This window comes from Schistocerca cancellata, chromosome 10, assembly GCF_023864275.1.
Source record: "Schistocerca cancellata isolate TAMUIC-IGC-003103 chromosome 10, iqSchCanc2.1, whole genome shotgun sequence".
NCBI classification, from domain to species: Eukaryota; Metazoa; Arthropoda; class Insecta; order Orthoptera; family Acrididae; genus Schistocerca; species Schistocerca cancellata.
The window spans coordinates 37369850-37393827 of record NC_064635.1 but is presented as its reverse complement, the minus strand read 5'-3'; the positions used below and the strand labels follow the sequence as shown (position 1 = coordinate 37393827).

Here is a 23978-nt window from a genome sequence, read left to right as displayed (position 1 = left end):
AGATCCTGCAAGAACGGGACCAAAGACGACTGAAGAGACTCGTCCAACGCAACAGAAGTGCAGCCATTCCGCAGATTGCTGCACATTTCAATGCTAGGCCATCAACAGGTGTCAGCGTGCGAACCAACCAACGAAATATCATCGATATGGGCTTTCGGAGCAGAAGGCCCACTCGTGTACACTCGATGACAGCACGACACAAATCTTTACGCCTCGCCTGGGCCCGCCAACACCGAAATTCGACTGTTGATGGCTGGAAACATGTTGCCTGGTTGGACAAGTCTCGTTTAAAATTGTATCGAGCGGATGGACGTGTACGGGTATAGAGACAACCCCATGGAGCCTGCGTGTCAGCAGGTGTTCAAGCTGGTGCGGAAAGTGCCCAGTTGGAGTGATATGGTACCCCTGATACGTCGAGATACGACTCTGACAGGTGGCACGTACGTAAGTATCCTGTCTGGTTACCTCCATCCATTCGTGTCCATTATGTATTCCGACAGACACTGGACAATTCCAGCAGGACAATGCGACACCCCACACGTCCAGAATTGCTAGAGAGTGGCTCCAGCAACACTCTTCTGAGTTTAAACACTTCCGTTTGTCACCAAACACCCCAGACGTGAGCATTATTGAGCATATCTGTGATGCTTTGCAACGTGCTGTTCAGAAGAGATCTCCACCCCCTCGTATTCTTACGGATTCAGGGACAGCCCTAAAGGATTCATCGTTTCAGTTCCCTCCAGCACTGCTTCAGACATTAGTCGAGTCCATACCACGTCGTGTTGCGGCACTTCTATGGGCTCGCTACACGTTATTAGACAGGTGAACCAGTTTCTTTGTCTCTTTAGTGTAATTTAACTGTGTATCTACCAATAATTTACCTTATTCAAATACCCCGACCGCTAATCGAAAGCCCCACTGTAATGCACTTTTGTCCGATCGGGAGGGTAAACCGAAAAATAGCGTAACATAAATGTTTGACAAACCTGTACAATCACCTTTCATCAATCGGATAGGTATACCCATAGAAGTAATACTACATATCTAAAACGGAAATTTATTTAAAAATCTTCCGAAATAATTTGACATACGCTCAAATCATTCTTATAGCACCGCTCGCTGTTCCCTTTGTGAATACTGTCTTGCAAAGTGTAGTGCCAATATAATACATAGTACACAAGCAATAAATTAAAACAGGACGTCTGAAGCGGCAGTTTTACTGCATGAACGGCTAAAATACAGTAAGCGAAGATCTTTTTTCGTTTCATTAATATGTGCTGGATGTCAGCGAGAAAATGTTTGGAAAAGTTTGGAAACTACGAGTAAATTTTGTTAGAAGTCACCACGTCCTGCCATTCTCAAATAGTGGATGAATATAGTCTGGATAATTTTCGCGCCGTGAGTTACACTGTCCGAAGACACAAGACACACAGTTTCTAACTGTAATACGTGAGTTTGTGTGCTAAATTTTTAACGCAAGATTGTGCCACTTAATGAGTAGATCATGACAGCATTTTAAAATTTTGAATTCGGTCAATAATTACAGGAAACACTGAAAATCAAACTTTTGTTGTTCCTGGAGGTCGCCAGATAGGCAACCTGCAATCGGAAGCCTGTAGCTTTTTAGGTGTTTGGTAATATACAGCATATTGTTAAATATTACGGTTGTCCATCTTACGTGGTACGTTACGCGTTTCACTTTACAGTATAATGTCTACGGTCTCTTGAATAATTTGCACAGCCTTAGCGTGAGGAATGGCCGATGCCGTAAACAAACAATGTAATCGAAGCCCCCCCTGTCCGCGATACGGCGACTGGAAATATCTGGTTCTGCGCGGTACGTGGCACGGCGAGGCGCGAAAACTGTTTACATAGGCGGCGCCTGGTGATCGCACATGCTGCGGGCCTTTAAGCTTGCTCCTGTTTCGCGAGTCGGGCAGCGTAGCGAGCCAGAACAGCGGGGGCGGTGTCTTCACCCTCTATGTACAACCACTTTCAAATTCAGAGGAAAAATTGCAGCTTTTTTTCTAGTAAAGGGGACTGACTGGTTCTAAGAAAGTATTTATATTAATCTATTTTTAGTATTGGTTAAAAACAGTCTTGGTTGTAATTTTTAGTTTTTTTATTTTTCAACTACGCGTTCCGCCTTATTTAGGCATCTTCAGGTTGATCTTTTCTAGATGGACGTGAGTGACTCCAAGACCTTCATAACGGGTTCCCGCTCACAGGAGCGAGTAACAGAATAAGATGGGGCTCAGGTAGTAAGCATAATGCATAAGGCATTAAAACTAAAATTGCAACCAAGACTGTTTTTAACCAATACTGCTAAGCACTGGTTTGCTGTATTCCACATATGGATTGGAAGCATAATCTATTTTTGTAACGGATAAGATCTTACCACCACAGAAGCCGCAACGGGATTTTTTAAAAATATTTATTTCAAGTCTTAGTTGCAATTAGTCACACTTGACACCTGGCTTCGGTCACACTTAATGATCATTCTTCAGATCTAAAAACAAAATAATAATACTTCAAATACTTATTTGTTAATATTTTTACTGGTGTTTCTTACGAAGCACCACATGACATAACTTATGTCGTCTTTCTCTTCTCCTTGCCTGTTTTCGAGTAGTTTTTCACTCTTATCACAACAGTATATTGGCACCAATAGTAGGGCACGCATCCAGTGTGTGGGCCCACAGGTTAGCTCTGGTGCGGCCTGCCGCTGCTGTCAGGCGAATACAGAGGAACGTTCTGTTGAGATGCATTGGAGCATTCAACACAAGTCCAACAGATGCACTGTTGGTAATTATGGGTCTATGTCCACTAGACCTGTAATAAGGCAGCACGCAGCCTTCTACTGGCTGCGCAAACAGAACATCGACATGGTGCAAAATATAATGGGCACTCCTCTGGTTAGCGTCAAATCCATCCGAGAAAAAATGCTCGACATTTGGCAGGACGAATGGGATGGGTCCAGTACAGGCCGTAGAGACCATGGGTTTCTACCCACAGTAAGGGAAAGACTAAAGAACAAGATAATGAAGCCCTCACAGGGCGTAGTTCACTTCCTTACAGGCCGCGGTCCCTATCCCACGTACCTGCATAAAATAGGAAAAAGCCAACACCGGAGTGTGACTGGTGCCCACGCAGGATCGCCAGAACACACAGTGTTTGAGTGTCCAATATACGAACAGGCTGTCTCAGTTGAGAGACAGCTTCTGCACACAAGGGATACAAATGATATATTAACAAACGGCGAATTGTTTAGCAATTTCGCAAAATTAGTGAATAAAATCTCAAGGGAGGCCCAGCGAGCCTACCTTGGGAGAGGGTAAATGCGCTTCAGATCTAATGCGCAATTGTAAATATGTAAATACTACGTTTGTTTAAGTCTCTGAATTGTAGTAGCTAGTAGTTGTAGTTAGATCAGTATGGTGGTGGGGGGAATAAAAGAGAAGTATAAATGGAGTGGTTTCTTCTAGTAGTAGCGGCCCGCCTCCACGTCGCTACGGACGGGCAACTCTCTGGCAAGATTCCAGAGAGGCTAAGAGGCCGATCATCCGTATATAGCACAACGTTGCGTAATAAATAGATAGTGTGCATGCATTAATAAACCACTTCTGTAGTACTAATAGCAGAGATAGTTAGTCTTAATACACCCACTCAAAAGTGTCAGAAAGTGGGTTATGAATGTTTCACAAATTGGAAGAAAAAAAAAAAATTGGTACCTTTGGGTCTTCATGGTCTGTTCGAGAGGAGTTTTAAACCGCGAGTTGTGCTATATGAACCACTGCACTCGCCGTTTCTAACTGTGGGCCAATGACGCCAAACGTCCATTTCCATTCCAATGTTTGACACAAGGAATACTCGGCGAATGCAAAAATTAGGCCTGCACCTTGGGCCAAGGAGTGCACTACGAACCTCTCCTTGTCGGACTCGACGTGGAAGGTGCGCTCGATGACGGTGGTCCACTGGAGGCCGCGGATGATGAAGGTGTAGGGCTTGGGCCGGTCCACCGACATGATCTGGCAGCCCTTGACGGTGAAGTTGTTGAGCGGGTCGGAGAGCGCGTGCTCCGGCTTGTTCTTGAAGCCCACCAGCGAGCCGTCGTCCAGCAGCACGAAGTAGCGCGACCGCCAGTTCTTGATGTGCTCCCCTGCAACAGCGCCACAAACCCCACGTCACTCCACACGCCCTCTGCCGCCTGCCAACGTGTACAATACCCAACTCCGTTTCCAGAAGCTCTGCGCCACTGCAAAGATTAATGATACAGATATTAGAAATCATATTTTAGATGGTTTTTGTTTTATCCAGATATGACTTGGGGGACATACCACCAACACAGATAAATACAGCCAATATGGTATACACCATTTAACCTGTAACTGCTGTCAATCTGTATACGTGGGCCAAACATGTACGAATTTTAGAATCATATACACTACTGGCCATTAAAACTGCTACACCACGAAGATGACGTGCTACAGACGCGAAGTTTAAACGACATGAAGAACATGCTGTGATATGCAAATGATTAGCTTCTCAGAGCATTCACACAAGGTTGGCATCGTTGGCGACACCTACAACGTGCTCACATAAGGGATGTTTCCCACCGATTTCTCATACACAAAAAGCAGTTGACCGGCGTTGCCTGGTGAAACGTTGTTGTGATGTCTCGTGTAAGGAGGAGAAATGCGTACCGTCACGGTTCCGACGTTGATAAAGGTCGGATTGTAGCCTATCGCGATTGCGGTTTATCGTATCGCGTCATTGCTGCTCGCGTTGGTCGAGATCCAATGACTGTTAGCAGAATATGGAATAGGTGGGTTCAGTAGGGTAATACGGAACGCCGTCCTGGATCCCAACGGCCTTGTACCACTAGCAGTGAGATGACAGGCATCTTATCCGCAGGGTTGTAACGGATCGTGCAGCCACGTCTCGATCCCTGAGTCAACAGATGGGGACGGTTGCAGCAGCATGGACTATCAGCTCGGAGACCATAGCTGCGGTTACCCTTGCGCTGCATCACAGACAAGAGCGCCTGCGATGGTGTACTCGACGACGAACCTGGGTGCACGAATGGCAAAACGTCATTTTTTCGGATGAATCCAGGTTCTGTTTACAGCATCATGAGGGTCGCATCCATGTTTGGCGACATCGCAGTGAACGCACTGTAATGTCTCTTGCAGCGGTCTCTCCGTGATATTTTCAGAAATTTTATAAATTATATAACTCAGTACATATCTCGAAATATCTCTTCTTATCTTACCGATTATCAATGCAAAGTAGTTTCAAGCCCAATTATTCCTTGGAGCGTCCATTTACTCCATGGAATAGCTTCTCTGCTATCTATGTTTTCTCTTCGGAAAAAGAATAGGGACTTCTTGCCGAGTAGTCGTGAAAGAAGGATGTATATGTATGTATTGTTGAGCTAGTCGCCATATTGAAGAGATTCTGTATGAGAAGGAATTTAATACATGAACTAAACTAAAGTAAGTGTGTTCGCGTATTATTTAACTGATTATTATTGACAGTGTCTGCTTACTACGCTGTGTTGCACGGGATCAGTGGGGAACGTCTGATTTACACTGGACGAACCTGCCGTTTTGTATGCTCAAGATATCCAGTTACTTCAAATAAATAGGCTAACACGGTCTTACCAGCAGATCTCCGGTCTGCCCCATGTGATCACCGAAAGTTAATAATTATTACAAATGTTTCCAGGAGATCGACTGACAAATTTCGTCGCACCGAGACTTCGAAATTGCTTCACTGCCTTATGGAATTTAAGCTAAGCTTAATTTAATCAGGATAGAACAGTACTGAACTGTGAGAATGTGATAAGCTTGCTTTGTCAATGAAAATTACCTTAATATACGCATGTTTTTACTATCCTGATCAGTGAAGCTAAATCAGGCCGGTGTGAGAGAGGTTTTTAAATTTTAGATCACATACAAAAATATGTTAAAGCACATTGGATGCGTGTATTCATCATCGCCATACTGACGTATCACCCGGCGTGATGGTATGAGGTGCCATTTGTTACACGTCTCGGTCACCTCTTCTTCGCATTGACGGCACTTTGAACAGTGGACGTTACATTTCAGAGGTGATACGACCCGCGGCTCTACCCTTCGTTCGATCCCTGCGAAACCCTACATTTCAGCAGGATAATGCACGACCGCATGTTGCAGGCCCCGTATGGGCCTTTCTGGATACAGAAAATGTTCGACTGCTGCCCTGGCCAGCACATTCTCCAGATCTCTCACCAACTGAACACGTCTGGTCTATGGTGGCCGAGCAACCGACTCGTCACAATGCGCCAGTCACTACTCTAGATAAACTGCGGTATCGTGTTGAAGCTGCATGGGCAGCCATCCAAGCTCTGTTTGACTCAATGCCCAGGCGTATCAAGGCCGTTATTACGGCCAGAGGTGGTTGTTCTGGGTACTGATTTCTCAGGATCTATGCACCCAAATTTCGTGAAAATGTAATCACACGTCAGTTCTAGTAAAATCTATTTGTGCAATGAATGCCCGTTTATCATGTGCATTTCTTCTTGGTGTAGTAATTTTAATGGCCAGTAGTGTATACAGAACGTCTCAGAGCACAGAAAATCTACATCTACATGGATACTCTGCAAATCACATTTAAGTGCCTGGCAGAGGGTTCATCGAACCACCTTCACAATTATCTGTTACTGCAATCTCGTATAGCGCGCGGAAACAAAGAACACCTGTATCTTTCCGTACGAGCTCTAATTTCCCTTATTTTATCGTGGTGATCGTTTCTCCCTATGTAGGTCGGTGTCAACAAAATATTTTCACATTCGAAGGAGAAAGTTGGTGATCTGAATTTCGTGAGAAGATTCCGTCGCAACGAAAAACGCCTTTCTTTTAATGTTGTCCAGCCAAAATCCTGTATCATTCGTGACATTCTCTCCTCTATTTTTCGATAGTACAAAACGTGCTGCCTTTCTTTGAACTTTATCGATGTACTCCGTCAGTCCTATCTGGTAAGGATCCCACACCGCGTAGCAGTATTCTAAAAGAGGACGGACAAGCGCAGTGTAGGCAGTCTTCTTAGCAGATCTGTTACATTTTCCAAATGTCCTGTCAATAAAACGCAGTCTCTGGTTAGCCTTCCCCACAACATTTTCTATGTGTTCCTTAGAATTTAAGTTATTCGTAACTGTCATACCTAGGTATTTAGTTCCATTTAAGGCTTTTAGATTACACTGATTTATCGTGTAACCGAAGTTTAACGACATCTTCATCTTTTGTAGTCCTGTCCTCCTCAGTTGCGTGTAATATTACGGTATACTGATCATTTTTACTTATGGACCTTCTGCCAGCAATTTTAGTGCCATACGCGTTTCGCCTTTATTTTCTGCAATGCACCATCAGTGGCATGGAATATATACATATGTTTGCTATTTAATTTACATTTTTGTCACTGTACCTATAGGTTATAAACAGTTCAGGTGGTTTGGTATTACCTATTAAGTAGTAATGTTTTAAACTGTGCTTACAGGTTGCGTGGACAGTTTCTTACATATCACGCCCCTGTTGCATTTTTGGTGTTTCTGTTCTTCTTATGAATGCCAATTTGCGGTTTTTCCCACATTCCACAGCACTTAGAACTGAACGCTTGTTTCAATGCAATGTTTTGGTTTCTATTGCCGACTGTCAAATGTTTTTGCCAAAGATCGAATGATATTGCCGAGCTTTCGAGTGTAATTATCTTCGACCATAAATATAATAGACTGGCCCTGACGTCATTTTCGTGGCTCCATCATCTCTGGGCTGAAGTCACGTGGATGTTGGCAAAACATGGTTGTTTCGTGTAGCGCTTATGGCTGTACTCAGCGTTTTGTCGGGGGAAATGGCATTACATTTCACGCGTGTTTCTATGATAATGCAGATGCGTTTATTGAAATCTGCTGAAGTGACTTGTATATGTTTTTTACACTTGAAATAGAATATCACGTAAATTAAAGTGTTGAAAGTGATGCCTGTAAAGTCAGATTCATATTACATGTTGGAAAGTATCTGTGATAGTTCGGTTACAGAAGTAAGTATAACTGTTTCTCGTTCCTACTCATAGGTTCCCTAAGGATGAAAACCAAGGGCAGCTTTGGATACAGGCCCACAAACGAAAAAACTTTAAGCCATCTGCACATAGCGCCTTTGCTCGAAGCACTTCTAGGAGAAGTGTTTTGATGGTTAGTTATTATTTACAATGTATATTTATAATTTATATTTACAGTTTCTGTCATTTTTAAACCTGATGTTTTTATAGGGCTAAGACTGGAGGGAACTGGCTAAGTAGTGATGCTATCCCCACACTTTTTGATTTTCTGGAACATATGAAATCGAAGAGGCCTAAGCTCCGTAAATCATATTTTTTTTAAACTGATAGTTTAAACTTTTGTAAAAATAGTGGGAACTGAACCTTTGAAGTGCACCTAAAATTGATACTCTAAAATGGACCTGCTCCTAAAGTCGGCAATTTTGGCATCTACTGTTGACATAATTCCCATATCCCATCTTCTTTTATAAGTGACTAGAGCTCGAAACCCGGCGAATCCAATGTTTAAAGTTATGACACGAGCCCACTCTTACTGTTTAAAAGAATTTTAACGACATTTTACTTTAATTGATAGTTTATAGTAATTTCGGCCCGCTGCCCACCAGAGTGGCGTTCGATGTATTTGTTAGATTTTATAAATGGTACTGTGAACAAATCCAAGTCAAATGTAGTTCCGGCTTAATTTTTGGCAAATAAAAAAAGTAATTTTTGTTGGAAGCGTTTGGCAGTCAATTGAAAAATGTGGAGAAAATACGATACAAACATAGGATGGCAGACCGCCGATTTGAAATCCCGCCACGTTTTGCCAACAGTCACGTGGTTTATGTTGGAGCCACGCCAGCCCTATAGCTTCTGCACAGCAAGGCCAGTCTACTAGAATCTATGGTCGAAGGTAATTATCTTCGACCATAAAAAGAATCTATGGTCGAAGGTAATTATTGAAGTATCTGTGATCTGTTCGTGTATGCATTTCTGTGTGTTTTTTGGTGTATATATATATCACGCCAAAACAGACAAACACACACACATACATACACACACACACACACACACACACACACACACACACACATATATATATGGCTGTGTGTGTGTGTGTGTGTGTGTGTGTGTGTGTGTGTGTGTGTGTGTGTGTGTGTGTGTGTGTTTGTCTGTTTTGGCGTGATACATTTTTTTCAACGAATTCCTTTTAGCACTCATGTGGATAACCTCACACTTTTCGTTATTTAGGGTCAACTGACACTTTTCGCACCATTCAGATATCTTTTCTAAATCGTTTTGCATGACTTTATTACTCGATAAACGACAGCGTCACCTGCAACCAACCGCAGACGGCTGCTCAGATTGTCTCCCAAATCGCCAGAAATCACTTCTGATTTACTCGATGACTTTCCGTGAATTACTACGAACTGTGACCCCTCTGACTGGAAATCACAAATCCAGTCACATATCTGAGACGATATTCCATAAGCACGCAATTCCACTAAGAGCCGCTTGTGTGATACAGTGTCAAAAGCCTTCCGGATATCCAGAAATACGAAATCGATCTGAAATCCCTTGTCAATAGCACTCAACACTTCATGTGCATAGAGAGCTAGTTGTGTTACACAGGAACGATGTCCTCCAAACCCATGCTGACTGTGTATCAATAGACAGTGTTCTTCGAGGTAATTCATAATGTTTGAACACAATATATGTTCCAAAATTTTGCTGCATATATACGTTAACGATATGGGCCTGTAATTTAGTGGATTACTCCTGCTACCTTTCTTGAATATTGGTGTGACCTGTGCAAATTTCCAGTCTTTGGGAACGGATCTTTCGTCGAGCGAACGATTGTATATGATTGTTAAGTATGGAGCTAATGCGTCAGTATATCCGAAAGGAACGTAATTGGTATACAGTCTGGACTAGAAGACTTGCTTTTGTTAAGTGATTTACGTTGCTTCACTACTCCGAGGATATTTCCTTCTGCGTTACTCTACATCTACATCTACATTTATACTCCGCAAGCCACCCAAGGGTGTGTGGCGGAGGGCACTTTACGTGCCACTGTCATTACCTCCCTTTCCTGTTCCAGTCGCGTATGGTTCGCGGGAAGAACGACTGTCTGAAAGCCTCTGTGCGCGCTCTAATCTCTCTAATTTTACATTCGTGATCTCCTCGGGAGGTATAAGTAGGGCGAAGCAATATATTCGATACCTCATCCAGAAACGCACCCTCTCGAAACCTGGCGAGCAAGCTACACCGCGATGCAGAGCGCCTCTCTTGCAGAGTCTGCCACTGGAGTTTGTTAAACATCTCCGTAACGCTATCACGGTTACCAAATAACCCTGTGACGAAACGCGCCGCTCTTCTTTGGATCTTCTCTATCTCCTCCGTCAACCCGATCTGGTACGGATCGCACACTGATGAGCAATACTCAAGTATAGGTCGAACGAGTGTTTTGTAAGCCACCTCCTTTGTTGATGGACTACATTTTCTAAGGACTCTCCCAATGAATCTCAACCTGGTACCCGCCTTACCAACAATTAATTTTATATGATCATTCCACTTCAAATCGTTCCGCACGCATACTCCCAGATATTTTACAGAAGTAACTGCTACCAGTGTTTGTTCCGCTATCATATAATCATACAATAAAGGATCCTTCTTTCTATGTATTCTCAATACATTACATTTGTCTATGTTAAGGATCAGTTGCCACTCCCTGCACCAAGTGCCTATCCGCTGCAGATCTTCCTGCATTTCGCTACAATTTTCTAATGCTGTAACTTCTCTGTATACTACAGCATCATCCGCGAAAAGCCGCATGGAACTTCCGACACTATCTACTAGGTCATTTATATATATTGTGAAAAGAAATGGTCCCATAACACTCCCCTGTGGCACGCCAGAGGTTACTTTAACGTCTGTAGACGTCTCTCCGTTGAGAACAACATGCTGTGTTCTGTCTGCTAAAAACTCCCCAATCCAGCCACACAGCTGGTCTGATATTCCGTAGGCTCTAACTTTGTTTATCAGGCGACAGTGCGGAACTGTATCGAACGCCTTCCGGAAGTCAAGAAAAATAGCATCTACCTGGGAGCCTGTATCTAATATTTTCTGGGTCTCATGAACAAATAGAGCGAGTTGGGTCTCACACGATCGCTGTTTCCGGAATCCATGTTGATTCCTACATAGTAGATTCTGAGTTTCCAAAAACCACATGATACTCGAGCAAAAAACATGTTCTAAAATTCTACAACAGATCGACGTCAGAGATATAGGTCTATAGTTTTGCGCATCTGCTCGACGACCCTTCTTGAAGACTGGGACTACCTGTTCTCTTTTCCAATCATTTGGAACCTTCCGTTCCTCTAGAGACTTGCGGTACACGGCTGTTAGAAGGGGGGCAAGTTCTTTCGCGTACTCTGTGTAGAATCGAATTGGTATCCCCTCTGTTGAGTGATTTCAGTTGCTTTTCTATTCCTTGGACACTTGGACACTTGGAAGCTGTTCTCGATTCGAATTCTGGAATATTTGCTTCGTCTTCTTTAGTGAAGGCATTTCGGAAGGCTGTGCTTAGTAACTGTGCCTTAGTTCCAACTCAATATTTGCTGATCACTTAATAGCACCATCATCACCTGATGAACACAGAAACTGATTTATAAATTCTCAAACTTTTAACAGCCGGTACCCTAAATTAACAGTACAATAACATTATCACATCCAAAACCCAATAGCTCCAAGAAAGAAACTTCTAAAAGTATACACATCACCATGTAATAAAACACACTTTGCTACAATAACCAAGTGTACAAATAACACCTCCCCCCAACAGCATCTCTCTCTCTCTCTCTCTCTCTCTCTCTCTCTCTCTCTCTCTCCCCCTCTCTCTCTCTCTCTCTCTCACACACACACACACACACACACACACACACAAACACACACACAACCAAACAAACAAACAAGCCAGAAAATCTGCGCCAAGCCGCAAACAACATGAAACGAAACAAATGAACACAGGGCAGATACAAAAAGACGTGAAATGGCAGCAGATGCTTTCTGCTTGGCTGTCAAACTACACAAAATGCGTGTGTAACAACATGAAACGCAAAGCGACAGTAGCAAACTAAAATACGTACATCGGCACATCAACATGGAATACCCGTAAGCAACGTGCTAAATAACGCGATATATCGCGATTCTCAGTCGGTAATGAACGACAAACAGAAAAAAGAACGTTTCTTTTGCTTTCAGATGACAAGCTGTAGAATGTGTGGTAGATTTACAGCTACCATCATACACAACTAATAGGTGCATGCTGAGAAGTAATACCTCCGAATTTTTTATGTGAGAACTCTAGAAGCTTTTTAAACAAAACAAACTTTACGAACTTCAACATCTTTATTCTTCATGTCTACACTACTGCCCATTAAAATTGCTACAACACGAAGATGACGTGTTACAGACGCGAAATTTAACCGACAGGAAGAAGATGCTGTGATGTGCAAATGATTAGCTTTTCAGAGCATTCACACAAGGTTGGCGCCGGTGGTGACACCTACAACGTGCTGACATGAGGAAAGTGTCCAACCGATTTCTCATACACAAACAGCAATTGACCGGCATTGCCTGATGAAACGTTGTTGTGATGCCTCGTGTAACGAGGAGAAATGCGTACCATCACGTTTCCGACTTTGATAAAGGTCGGATTGTAGCCTATCGCGGAACGCCGTGCTGGATCTCAACGGCCTCGTATCACTAGCATCTTATCGGCATGGCTGTAACGGATCGTGCAGCCACGTCTCGATCACTGAGTCAACAGATGGGGACCATCTGCACGAACAGTTCGACGACGTTTGCAGCAGAATGGACTATCAGCTGGGAGACCACTGCTGCGGTTACCCTTGGCGCTGCATCACAGACAGGAGCGCCTGCGATGGTGTACTCAACGACGAACATGTGTGCACGAAGGGCAAAACGTCATTTTTTCGGATGAATACAGCTTCTGATTACTGCATCATGATGGTGAACGCACATTGGAAGCGTGTATTCGTTATCGCCCGGCGTGATGGTATGCGTGCCACTGGTTACACGTCTCGGTCACCTCTTGTTAACATTGACGGCACTTTGAACAGTGGACGTCACATTTCATATGTGTTACGACCCGTAGCTCTACCCTTCATTCGATTCCTGCGAAACCCTACATTTCAGCGGGATAATGCACGACCCCATGTTGCGGGTCCTGTACGGGCCTTTCTGGATACAGAAAATGTTCAACTGCTGCCCTGGCCAGCACATTCTCCAGATCTCTCACCAACTGAAATCGTCTGGTCAATGGTGGCCGATCAAGTGGCTCGTCACAATACGCCAGTCACTACTCTTGATGAACTGCGATATCGTGTTGAAGCTGCATGGGGAGCTGTACCTGTACACGCCATCCAAGCTCTGTTTGACTCAATGCCCAGACGTTGCAAGTCCGTTATTACGGCCAGAGGTGGTTGTTCTGCGTACTGATTTCTCGGGATCTATGCACCCAAATTGCGTGAAAATGTAACCACATGTCAGTTCTAGGACAATATATTTGTCCAATGAATACCCGTTTATCATGTGCATTTATTCTTGGTGTAGCAATTTTAATGACATTGTAATTCTGTCAGAGACAGCAAAGGACCTGGAGTGCAGTTGAACGGAATGGACAGTGTCTTGAAAGGAGGATATAAGATGAACATCAACAAAAGCAAAACGAGGATAATGGAATGTAGTCAAATTAAGTCGGGTGATGCTGAGGGAATTAGATTAGGAAATGAGACACTTAAAGTAGTAAAGGAGTTTAGCTATTTGGGGAGCAAAATAACTGATGATGGTCGAAGCAGAGATGATATAATATGTAGACTGGCAATGGCAAGGAAAGCGTTTCTGAAGAAGAGAAATTTGTTAACATCGAGTATAGATTTAAGTGTCAGGAAGTCATTTCTGAAAGTATTTGTATGGAGTGTAGCCATGTATGGAAGTGAAACATGGACGGTAAATAGTTTGGACAAGAAGAGAATAGAAGCTTTCGAAATGTGGTGCTACAGAAGAATGCTGAAGATTAGATGGGTAGATCACATAACTAATGAGGAAGTATTGAATAGGATTGGAGAGAAGAGAAGTTTGTGGAACAACTTGACCAGAAGAAGGGATCGGTTAGTAGGACATGTTCTGAGGCATCAAGGGATCACCAATTTAGTATTGGAGGGCAGCGTGGAGGGTAAAAATCGTAGGGAGAGACCAAGAGATGAATACACTAAGCAGATTCAGAAGGATGTAGGTTGCAATAGGTACTGGGAGATGAAGAAGCTTGCACAGGATAGAGTAGCATGGAGAGCTGCATCAAACCAGTCTCAGGACTGAAGACCACAACAACAACAACAGCAATTTTAATGGCCAGTAATGTATATATTTATTTCCCAATATAGTCAGCCTGGTGATGAACACATTTATCCCAACGAGAGAGCTCATCGGAGCTCAGTTCGAAGCGGGACTCGTCACTGAAGACAATTCTGCTCCAGTCTGCGAGCTTCCAGGCCGAAGACGAGTCTGGAAACTCCCTGGACAGCAGGGGGACACCAGCATGACAGTCGCCCGCCATACGCCGCGACAACCAGGAGCGACTGTCTGGGGTGCCATTTATTTTTTTTATTTATTTTCATAGCAGGACCCGTCTGGTTGTCATCCGCGGTAGGTACACAGTACAGAGGTACGCCGGCGATATTCTTAGCGCTGTTTTGTTTCCCTTCATGATAAACATCCTGGGCTTACATTTCGGCAAGATAATGCTGAAAGCTTGTACTGTTTGTCTTCGTGCTTGCCAAATCCTACCTTGACGAGCAAGTTCGCCGGATCTCTCCCCAACTGAGAACGTATGGAGCAGAATGGGCAAAGCCTTCCAACCTTCTCGGGCAGAATTTGGCAGGATATCCTTCAGGAGAACATTTAACAGCTTCGTCAGTCAATGCCCACCCCAACAGCTGCTAGTGTAAGGGCCAGACGGCCGGCCGTTGTGGCCGAGCGGTTCTAGGTGGTTCGGTCCGGAACCGAGCTGCTGCTGATACGGTCGCAGGTTCGAATCCTGCCTCGGGCATGGATGTGTGTGGTGTCCTTACGTTAGTTAGGTTTCAGTAGTTCTAAGTCTAGGGGACTGATGAGCTCAGATGTTATGTCCCATAGTTCTTAGAGCCATTTGGACCATTTGAAGTTGAAGGGCCAGACGTGGAGCAACGCTTTATTGATTTGATCAATTTGTGAAGCTCTTTCGCTTGAATAAACCATCCAATTTTTCTGAAATTGTAATCATTTGTTTATGTGTACATCTGCGTCACATCTACCGATTTATGTCATATTCGGATAATTCCTCCGTGGTACTCCTCCCCTTTTTTTTTTGCCATAGAATGTATGTACGCTACATAGGCAATTGAAGAAGTTTGACATTTCGATATACCAATACCGCAGTGCAACAAACTGTAGAGATACGGAATGGGATGATTACATGGGCTCAGTTTTAGGTAAAGCAGGCGGTATACTTCGGTTCACTGTTAGAACATTTGGGAAATTCAATCAGTCTACAAAACCAGACTGTTTACAAATGCATTTTGCGTTCCATCGTAAAATATTGCTCAGGTTTCTGGGATGCGTACCGCATAGAATTAACAAGGGACACTGAACGTACACAAAGAAGACAAGCACGGATTGTCACAGATTTGTTTAACTAATGGGAGAGAGCTGCTGAAATAATTGAACTGGCTCGCGCCTGAAGACAGACGCCAGTTATCACGCGAAAGCCTACTTACATATCTTCAAGAACCAGGTTTAAATGATGAATTGAGGAAATTCAACCTCCTATGTGGCGCTCTTACGTAGCGTGAGACAATTCCACTGCGCACAGGGGCGTTTAAATAGTCATCCATCCCGAGCTCCGTATGTGATTGGACTGGGAAGAAAAGCTACTGTGAGTTACGGTACAACGTGTGCTCTGGCACGCACTTCACAGTGTTTGGTAGTGAATGTATATGTGAATGTACGAGGGCAAAAGAAACCGGACTCCGAGGGTGCTGCCACTCGTAGACGTAGTGCAGGGTTCTCACGCTAGATGGTGTTAGCAGAGAGCTTCATGAAACAGCTGTGCAGACGGCGTCAGTGTAAACGTGCAAGTGTGGTATTGTGTTTCTCTGACTGTTGGTGGGTTACCTCTGCGAAGTCGTTATGGCAACTTTAAAAGAACAAAGAGTATGTATGAAATTTTGTTTCCTGCTTAAAAAAACTGCAACGGAGACACACCAAATGCTTCAGGAAGCTTTCCAGGAGGACGCTATGAGCCGCACACAGGTTTTCGAGTGGTTTGTGCGCTTTAAACGTGGTGGGATGTGTGTTGAAGACCAAGCTCGTTCTGGGCGCCCTACAACATCACGAAATGAGGAGAACATTGAAAAGGTCCACCAAAATATCAACGAGGATCGTCGCCAAACGATCGAACAAATTTCAGCAGAGACAGGAATCAGTTGGAGCTCGTGCCAGCGGATTCTGGGTGAGGATTTGCACATGAGACGTGTTGCTGCTAAATTTGTTCCGCGCCTCCTCACACAGGAGCAAAAAACCATCCTCATGAATGTGTGTCAGGACTTGAAAACAGATATTGCACGTGATCCAAACTTCTTGAACAAAGTCATTACAGGGGATGAGAGTTGGTGATACGGATATGACCCAGTAACCAAGCAAGCGTCAAGCCAGTGGAGGACTCCCAACTCTCCCGGACCAAAAAAAAAGCAAGGCAAGTGAGGTCAAATGTGAAGAAGATGATCATTATCTTTTTTGATGTTCGTGGAATTGTGCATCGGGAATTTGTACCCCCTGGCCAGACTGTTAACCAGCACTGTTACTTGGATGTTTTAAGGCGTCTGCGAGAGGATGTGAGGAGGAAACGCCCGGAACTTTGGCGATCAGGTGACTGGTTTCTGCATCACGACAACGCCCCGGCACACACGGCCTTACGAGTGACCCACTATTTGGCATCTCAGGGGTGGTCTGCCGTTCCCCACGCTCCGTATTCGCCGGACCTAGCCCCGTGCGACTTTTTCCTATTTCCACGAATGAAAAAAACGCTAAAAGGAGAGCGTTAGGACGATGTGGAGGCGGTAAAAACAGCTTCGCAAAGGGCACTGGACAATATCAAACGTGAAGAGTCCCAAACATGCTTCCAACAGTGGGAAAAGAGACTTGACAAGTGCATCGCATGTAATGGAGAGTATTTTGAATGTGACTGAAGTAATTTCGTAAAAAGGTTCATCAATAAATTTTTTATGACAACAATCCGGTTTCTTTTGGGTCCCACCTCGTACATTTGGATAGTCGGATGGGGGAGGGTTGGAGGGGGAGGGGGCAGGGGTCTGAATCCAGTTTCTTCAGTAGACGAGACGTTTCTCCAGACCACGAGACCTGCACCGGCTCGGTCGAAAAAATGGTTGAAATGGCTCTGAGCACTATGGGACTCAACTGCTACGGTCATCAGTCCCCTAGAACTTAGAACTACTTAAACCTAACTAACCTAAGGACAGCACACAACACCCAGCCGTCACGAGGCAGAGAAAATCCCTGACCCCGCCGGGAATCGAACCCGGGAACCCGGGCGTGGGAAGCGAGAACGCTACCGCACGACCACGAGATGCGGGTCGGCTCGGTCGGTTCGGGTCTGTATATGGCGCCACAGTTAAGAAGAAACACTAACCGCTATTAGACGGCCGCCTTTAGGCAGACTAATTTAGCTGTTGCCCTTGGTTGTTCTTCATGGCTGGGGGAACACGTGCTGAGGCTCTTGAAATTCGTGACTCGGTTACAGACAATTGCGAACGTTACGGTCCGCCTGAGCTGTAAGCCGGCCAACAGGGAGATGGCGCCAAAACTGTTCGCACGTGCGAGCCACACAACACAACACAGCGCACACCGGGCACCGTTTGAGGAGAGGGCCACCACGAAGGAATGAAGGGTGTTAAAAAAAAACCGAACACCTGTTAGTGGACATTAATATGGGGTGTGTCCACACTTCGCGTGAAAGACGGTGTGAGCTCGACTACAGACACTTTCAATGAGATGTCTGAATGTCTGTCGAGGGATGGTAGTCCAATCGTCTTCGAGAGTCGAAACTAGAGAAGGTAGTGATGCTGGGCGGTGGGTCTGGAGCGCAATCGACATTGTAACTGATTCCAAAGTTGTTTCATTCGGTTCATGTCTGGACACTGGGTAGACCGTCCATTTGTCCGCAAACCATCATTGGTACTTCATGAAAAGGTCCATAGTCATGCTGATACAGTCATCGTTTCTCAACTGTTCCTCAACTGTAAGCATTCCACAATGCCGTAAAACGTCTGCACAGCCTTCCGCATTTAGCATATTCTTAATTGCAATAAGGGGCTCACAAAAACATACCCATACCGTAAAACCACCTGCGCTGTTGTCACTAAACATGATGGCAGGTAACATTCCAGAGGCATTCGCCAGACCCAAATACTCCCAATGGAACTGAGGCAGGGCACAGCGTGATGCATCACACCAAATTACTCGTTTACAATCATCCACAGTCCTGTATCGTCGCTCTTTATACGCTGAAGCGCCAAAGAAGCTGGTGTGAGTATGAGTGTTCAAATACAGAGGTGCGTAAACAGGCAGAATACGGCGCTGCGGGGGGCAACACCTATACAAGGCAAGTGTCTGGCGCAGTTGTTAGTTTGGTTACAGCTCCTATAATCGCAGGTTATCAAAATTTAAGACACTTTGAACGTGGTTTTGCCCGCAGCTCGTGGTCGTGCGGTAGCGTTCTCGGTTCCCACGCCCGGGTTCCCGGGTTCGATTCCCGGCGGGGTCAGGGATTTTCTCTGCCTCGTGATGACTGGGTGTTGTGTGGTGTCCTTAGGTTAGTTAGGTTTAAGTAGTTCTAAGTTCTAGGGGACTGATGACCATAGATGTTAAGTCCCATAGTGCTCAGAGCCATTTGAACCATTTTTGAACGTCGTATTATAGTCGGCGCACGAGCGATGAGACTCAGCATCTCCCAGGTAGCGATGATGTGGAGATTTTCCCGTAAGACCACTTCATGAGTGTACCGTGAGTATCAGGAATCCGACATCGCTGCGTCTGAAAAAGATCCTGCAAGTACGGGATTGAAGAGAATCGTTCAACTTGACAAAAGTGCAACCCTTCTGCAAATTGCTGCAGATTTCAATGCTGCGCCATCAACAAGTGCCAGCATGAGAACCATTCAACGAAACATCATCGATGTGGGCTTTCGGAGCAGAAGGCTCACTCGTATACCCTTGATGGCTGCACGACACGAAGCTTTAAGCCTCGCCTCGGCCCGTCAATACCGAGATTGGGCTGTTGATGACTGGAAAGATGTTACTTGGTTGGACGAGTCTCGTTTGTATCGTGCGGATGGACGTCTACGGATATGGAGACAACCTCTTGAATCCATGGACCCCGCGCGGGACTGTTCAGTCTGGTGGAGGCTCTGTAACGGTGTGGGGCGGTAACAGTCAAGAGTGATATGAGACTCCTAATACGTCTAGATACGACTCTGACAGGTGACACGCACATAAGCACCATGTGTGATCACCTACATCCATTCATGTCCATTGTGCATTACGACGAAATTGGTAAATTCCAGCACGACAATGCGACACCACATACGCCCAGAATTGTTACGCACTGGCTCCCCGTCTTCTGAGTGTAAACACTTCCGCTGGCTATCAAACTCCCAAAACATTAACACTGTTGAACATATCTGGGATGCCTTGCAACGTGCTTTTCAGAAGAGATCTCCTCCCTCTCTTACGGATTTATGGAGAGCCCTACAGGATTCATGGTGTCAATTCCCTCCAGCGCTACTTCAGACATTAGTCGAGTCTATACCACGTCGTGTTGCGACACTTCTGCGTGCTCGCGCGGGCCCTACACGATATTAGGCAGGTGTACCAGTTACTTTGGCTCTTCAGTGTTCGACCTCCTGCGTCGCTTAACAGTGACGTCAGAAATGTGTGGCTTATGAGCAGCTCCTCGACGACTGTACTTCTTATTTTCAGATTACATTTTATTTCCTTATTTTCCAAATTTTTGCGTCTGCAGATATCAGTAGCATTCAATAAGCTCAGAGAACCCTACAGAACGTATAAGAAGAAGTAAGATTTCATTTCCCATTCTAGCTGAAGTAGCCGCTAGACCTTGTGGCGTTGGCAGGCCGCTGTGGCCGAGCGGTTCTAGGCGCTTAAGTCCGGAACCGCGATGCTGCTACGGTCGCAGGTTAGAATCCAGCCTCTGGCATGGATGTGTGTGATGTCCTTAGGTTAGTTAGGTTTAAGTAGTTCTAAGACTAAGGGACTGATGACCTCAAATGTTACCGTAGTGCTTAGAGCCATTTGAACACCGTTCCTACGATTTTGTTGCCATGCAACTTGTACATCTACATCTACGTCCATACTCCGCAAGCCACCTGACGGTGTATGGCGGAGGGTACCTTGAGTACCTCTATCGGTTCTCCCTTCTATTCCAGTCTCGTATTGTTCGTGGAAAGAAAGATTGTCGGTACGCCTCTGTGTGGGCTCTAATCTCTCTGATTTTATGCTAATGGTGTCTTCGCGAGATACACGTAGGAGGGAGCAATATATTGCTTGACTCCTCGGTGAAGGTATGTTCTCGAAACTTCAACAAAAGCCCGTACCTAGCTACTGAGCGTTTCTCCTGCAGAGTCTCCCACTGGAGTTTATCATCTCCGTAACGCTTTAGCGGTTACTAAATGATACTGTAACGAAGCGCGATGCTCTCCGTTGGATCTTCTCTATCTCTTCTATCAACCCTATCTGGTACGGATCCCACACCGGTGAGCAGTACTCAAGCAGTGGGCGAACAAGTGTACTGTACCCAACTTCCGTTGTTTTCGGATTACATTTCCTTAGGATTCTTCCAATAAATCTCAGTCTGGCATCTGCGTTACCGACGATTAATTTTATATGGTCATTCCATTTTGAATCACTCCTAATGCGTAGTCCCAGATAATTTATGGAATTAACTGCTTCCAGCTGCTGACCTGCTATATTGTAGCTAAATGATATGGCATCTTTCTTTCTATGTATTCGCACCACATTACACTTGTCTACATTGAGATTCAATTGCCATTCCCCGCACAATGCGTCAATTCGCTGCAGATCCTCCTGCATTTCAGTACAATTTTCCATTGTTACAACCTCTCGATATACCACGACATCATCCGCAAAAAAGCCTCAGTGAACTTCCGATGTCATCCACAAGGTCATTTATGTATATTGTGAATAGGAACTGTCCTAAGACACTCCCCTGCGGCACACCTGAAATTACTCTTACTTCCGAAAACTTCTCTCCATTGAGAATGATATGCTGCGTTCTGTTATCTAGGAACTCTTCAATCCAATCACACAATTGGTCTGACAGTCCATATGCTCTTACTTTGTTCATTAAACGACTGTGGGGAACTGTATCGAACGCCTTTCGGAAGTCAAGAAACACGGCATCTACCTGGGAACCCGTGTCTAGGGCCTTCCGAGTCTCGTGGACGATCGTCTTTTTCGAAACTCATGCTGATTCCTACAGAGGAGATTTCTAGTCTCCATAAATGTCATTAATACGTGTTCCAAAATTCTACAACTGATCGACGTTAGAGATATAGGTCTATAGTTCTACACATCTGTACGACGTCCCTTCTTGAAAACAGGGATGACCTGTGCCCTTTTCCAATCCTTTGGAACGCTACGCTCTTCTACAGACCTACGGTACACCGCTGCAAGAAGGGGGGCAAGTTCCTTCGCGTACTCTGTGTAAAATCGAACTGGTATCCCATCAGGTCCAGCGGCTGTTCCCCTTTTGAGCGATTTTAATTGTTTCTCTATCCCTCTGTCGTCTATTTTGATATCTACCATTTTGTCATCTGTGCGACAATCTAGAGAAGGAATTACAGTGCAGTCTTCCTCTGTGAAACAGCTTTGGAAAAAGACATTTAGTATTTCGGCCTTTGTCATCCTCTGTTTCAGTACTTCCCACAACGAACACCCGCCACTCCGCTGTGCGTACCATCGTCTCCTTTGCACTACTCCACTCGCTCGGACACAGGCCTGACTACGCTCTGAACGGTGTGAAGCCACCGAGCGAGGTGGCGCAGTGGTTAGACACTGGACTCGCATTCGGGAGGACGACTGTTCAATCCCGCGTCGTCCGGCCATCCTGATTTAGGTTTTCCGTGATTTCCCTAAATCACTTCACGCAAATGCCGGGATGGTTCCTTTCAAAGGGCACAGCCGACTTCCTTCCCCGTCCTTCCCTAAACCGATGAGACCGATGACCTCGCTGTCTGGTCTCCTTCCGCAAAAACAACAACAACCGGTGTGAATCACGTGGCGGGAGTACAAGTGGTGTGCGCCACATGGGGTGTGGTTATGCGCACACATTCACGTCCAATGGTGTCCATTTGCCCGGTCATCTTTCATTTGCCCCACCGTGTATCTGGTGGTCAGTTCTGCATTACACAGTGGTGTCTGGATACTTTTGATGAGACTTGTAACATTATGTGATTTCCTTATCATTTTAAATCATTCACTAATCGAGCAGTCGCTCGGCAACAGCTACAGTTAGCAAATAATGTTGCGAGAATGTAAAAGGTGAACGACCTGTGACGTAACTTGTTTATTGTCGAAGCGCCGTCAGAGATGCAGTGAGTTATTGACTTGGAAAACCGCGGCGCGAAAAACGGACGGAAGAAGAACACTTTTACACTTTTTTTTTTTTTTTTTTTTTTTTTTTTTTTTTTTTTTTTTTTTTTTTTTTTTTTTTTTGATGTACGGGATATTCTCGATGAACAGTTACTCACTTCTTCTCTTGTCTTTTGTAACTTGTGTCGGACGCCCATGTCTTGCCGCCGTATTATTATCGTTAAAAATAATATTATTTTAGTGTAAAGTAAAAGTGCAATACTGAAAGTGTAATACTGCATAGCAGTAGATTTATTGCGCGGTGTGTATGTGAAAACGTCAAAGGAATTATTTTCATTACGAGAAGCGCCAGTGAAAACGGCATCCATGTTACATTCTTCATTGTAGTGTAAGTTCATGTATTAATTGCCATAAATTCAGAGTTAAATGGAACTAGTGTATGGACTATTTATTTAGTGTAGAATCTATGTCTCACTCCTTCATGAAGTTATTTAATTTTCTTTATGTTTCTGCCAAATAGAGAGTTCACACTCACGAATTCCTTCGTCGAAATCGGACGGAAGTTGTATGCAGCGAAATATTTTCTCCGCGCCATATTCTACTGGTAAATGCATGATAAACTACGGTCCCTTAGGAAATTCATGTTGAGCTATCCAAAAATAATTATATTTTGAGTAGGCATTTACTCTCCTCTGCAATGCAACTTCCGACTGATCAGACGATCAAACAAGAAACAGCCGCACACGGTCGGCGTTCGCAAATATATTTCCACCGCTGATTATAGCTATATGTTACAGCACAAAAGTAAACATATTGCTATAATTAGTGACTACGAACGGGGACATTTATAACTGTATGTTTATGTATACACATTACGTAGACATATCGTTATAGACTGTGAATACCTTATTTATGGATAAAGTTAGAGAATTTTAACTTGGGCTTAGAAATTAAAATTTCACCATGGCGCCAGTTCTTAACTTGCCGTAGGGCCTCCCTGTTGCAGCCATCTCCCATGCTCAGCGTGCGTCGACTTGTGCCGGCGACAACGCAGCAATGAAAGGTATATCCTACGAGGTGTGGCTAGAAAAAAACCGGACTAGTACTGGTGAAACAATGAAACGAATGCAATAAGGC

At 44.6% G+C, this 23978-nt stretch overlaps 1 protein-coding gene across 1 annotated transcript in view; it reads right to left on the bottom strand.

Annotated features, from left to right (window-relative positions):
* LOC126106100 (RAC serine/threonine-protein kinase) overlaps window positions 1–23978 on the bottom strand; it is a 715375-nt gene that overhangs the window by 82968 nt on the left and 608429 nt on the right. The window contains exon 3 of the mRNA XM_049912348.1: window positions 3925–4159. Within this exon, the coding sequence (XP_049768305.1) occupies window positions 3925–4159 (235 nt within the window). The remainder of the gene's footprint in view (window positions 1–3924; window positions 4160–23978) is intronic.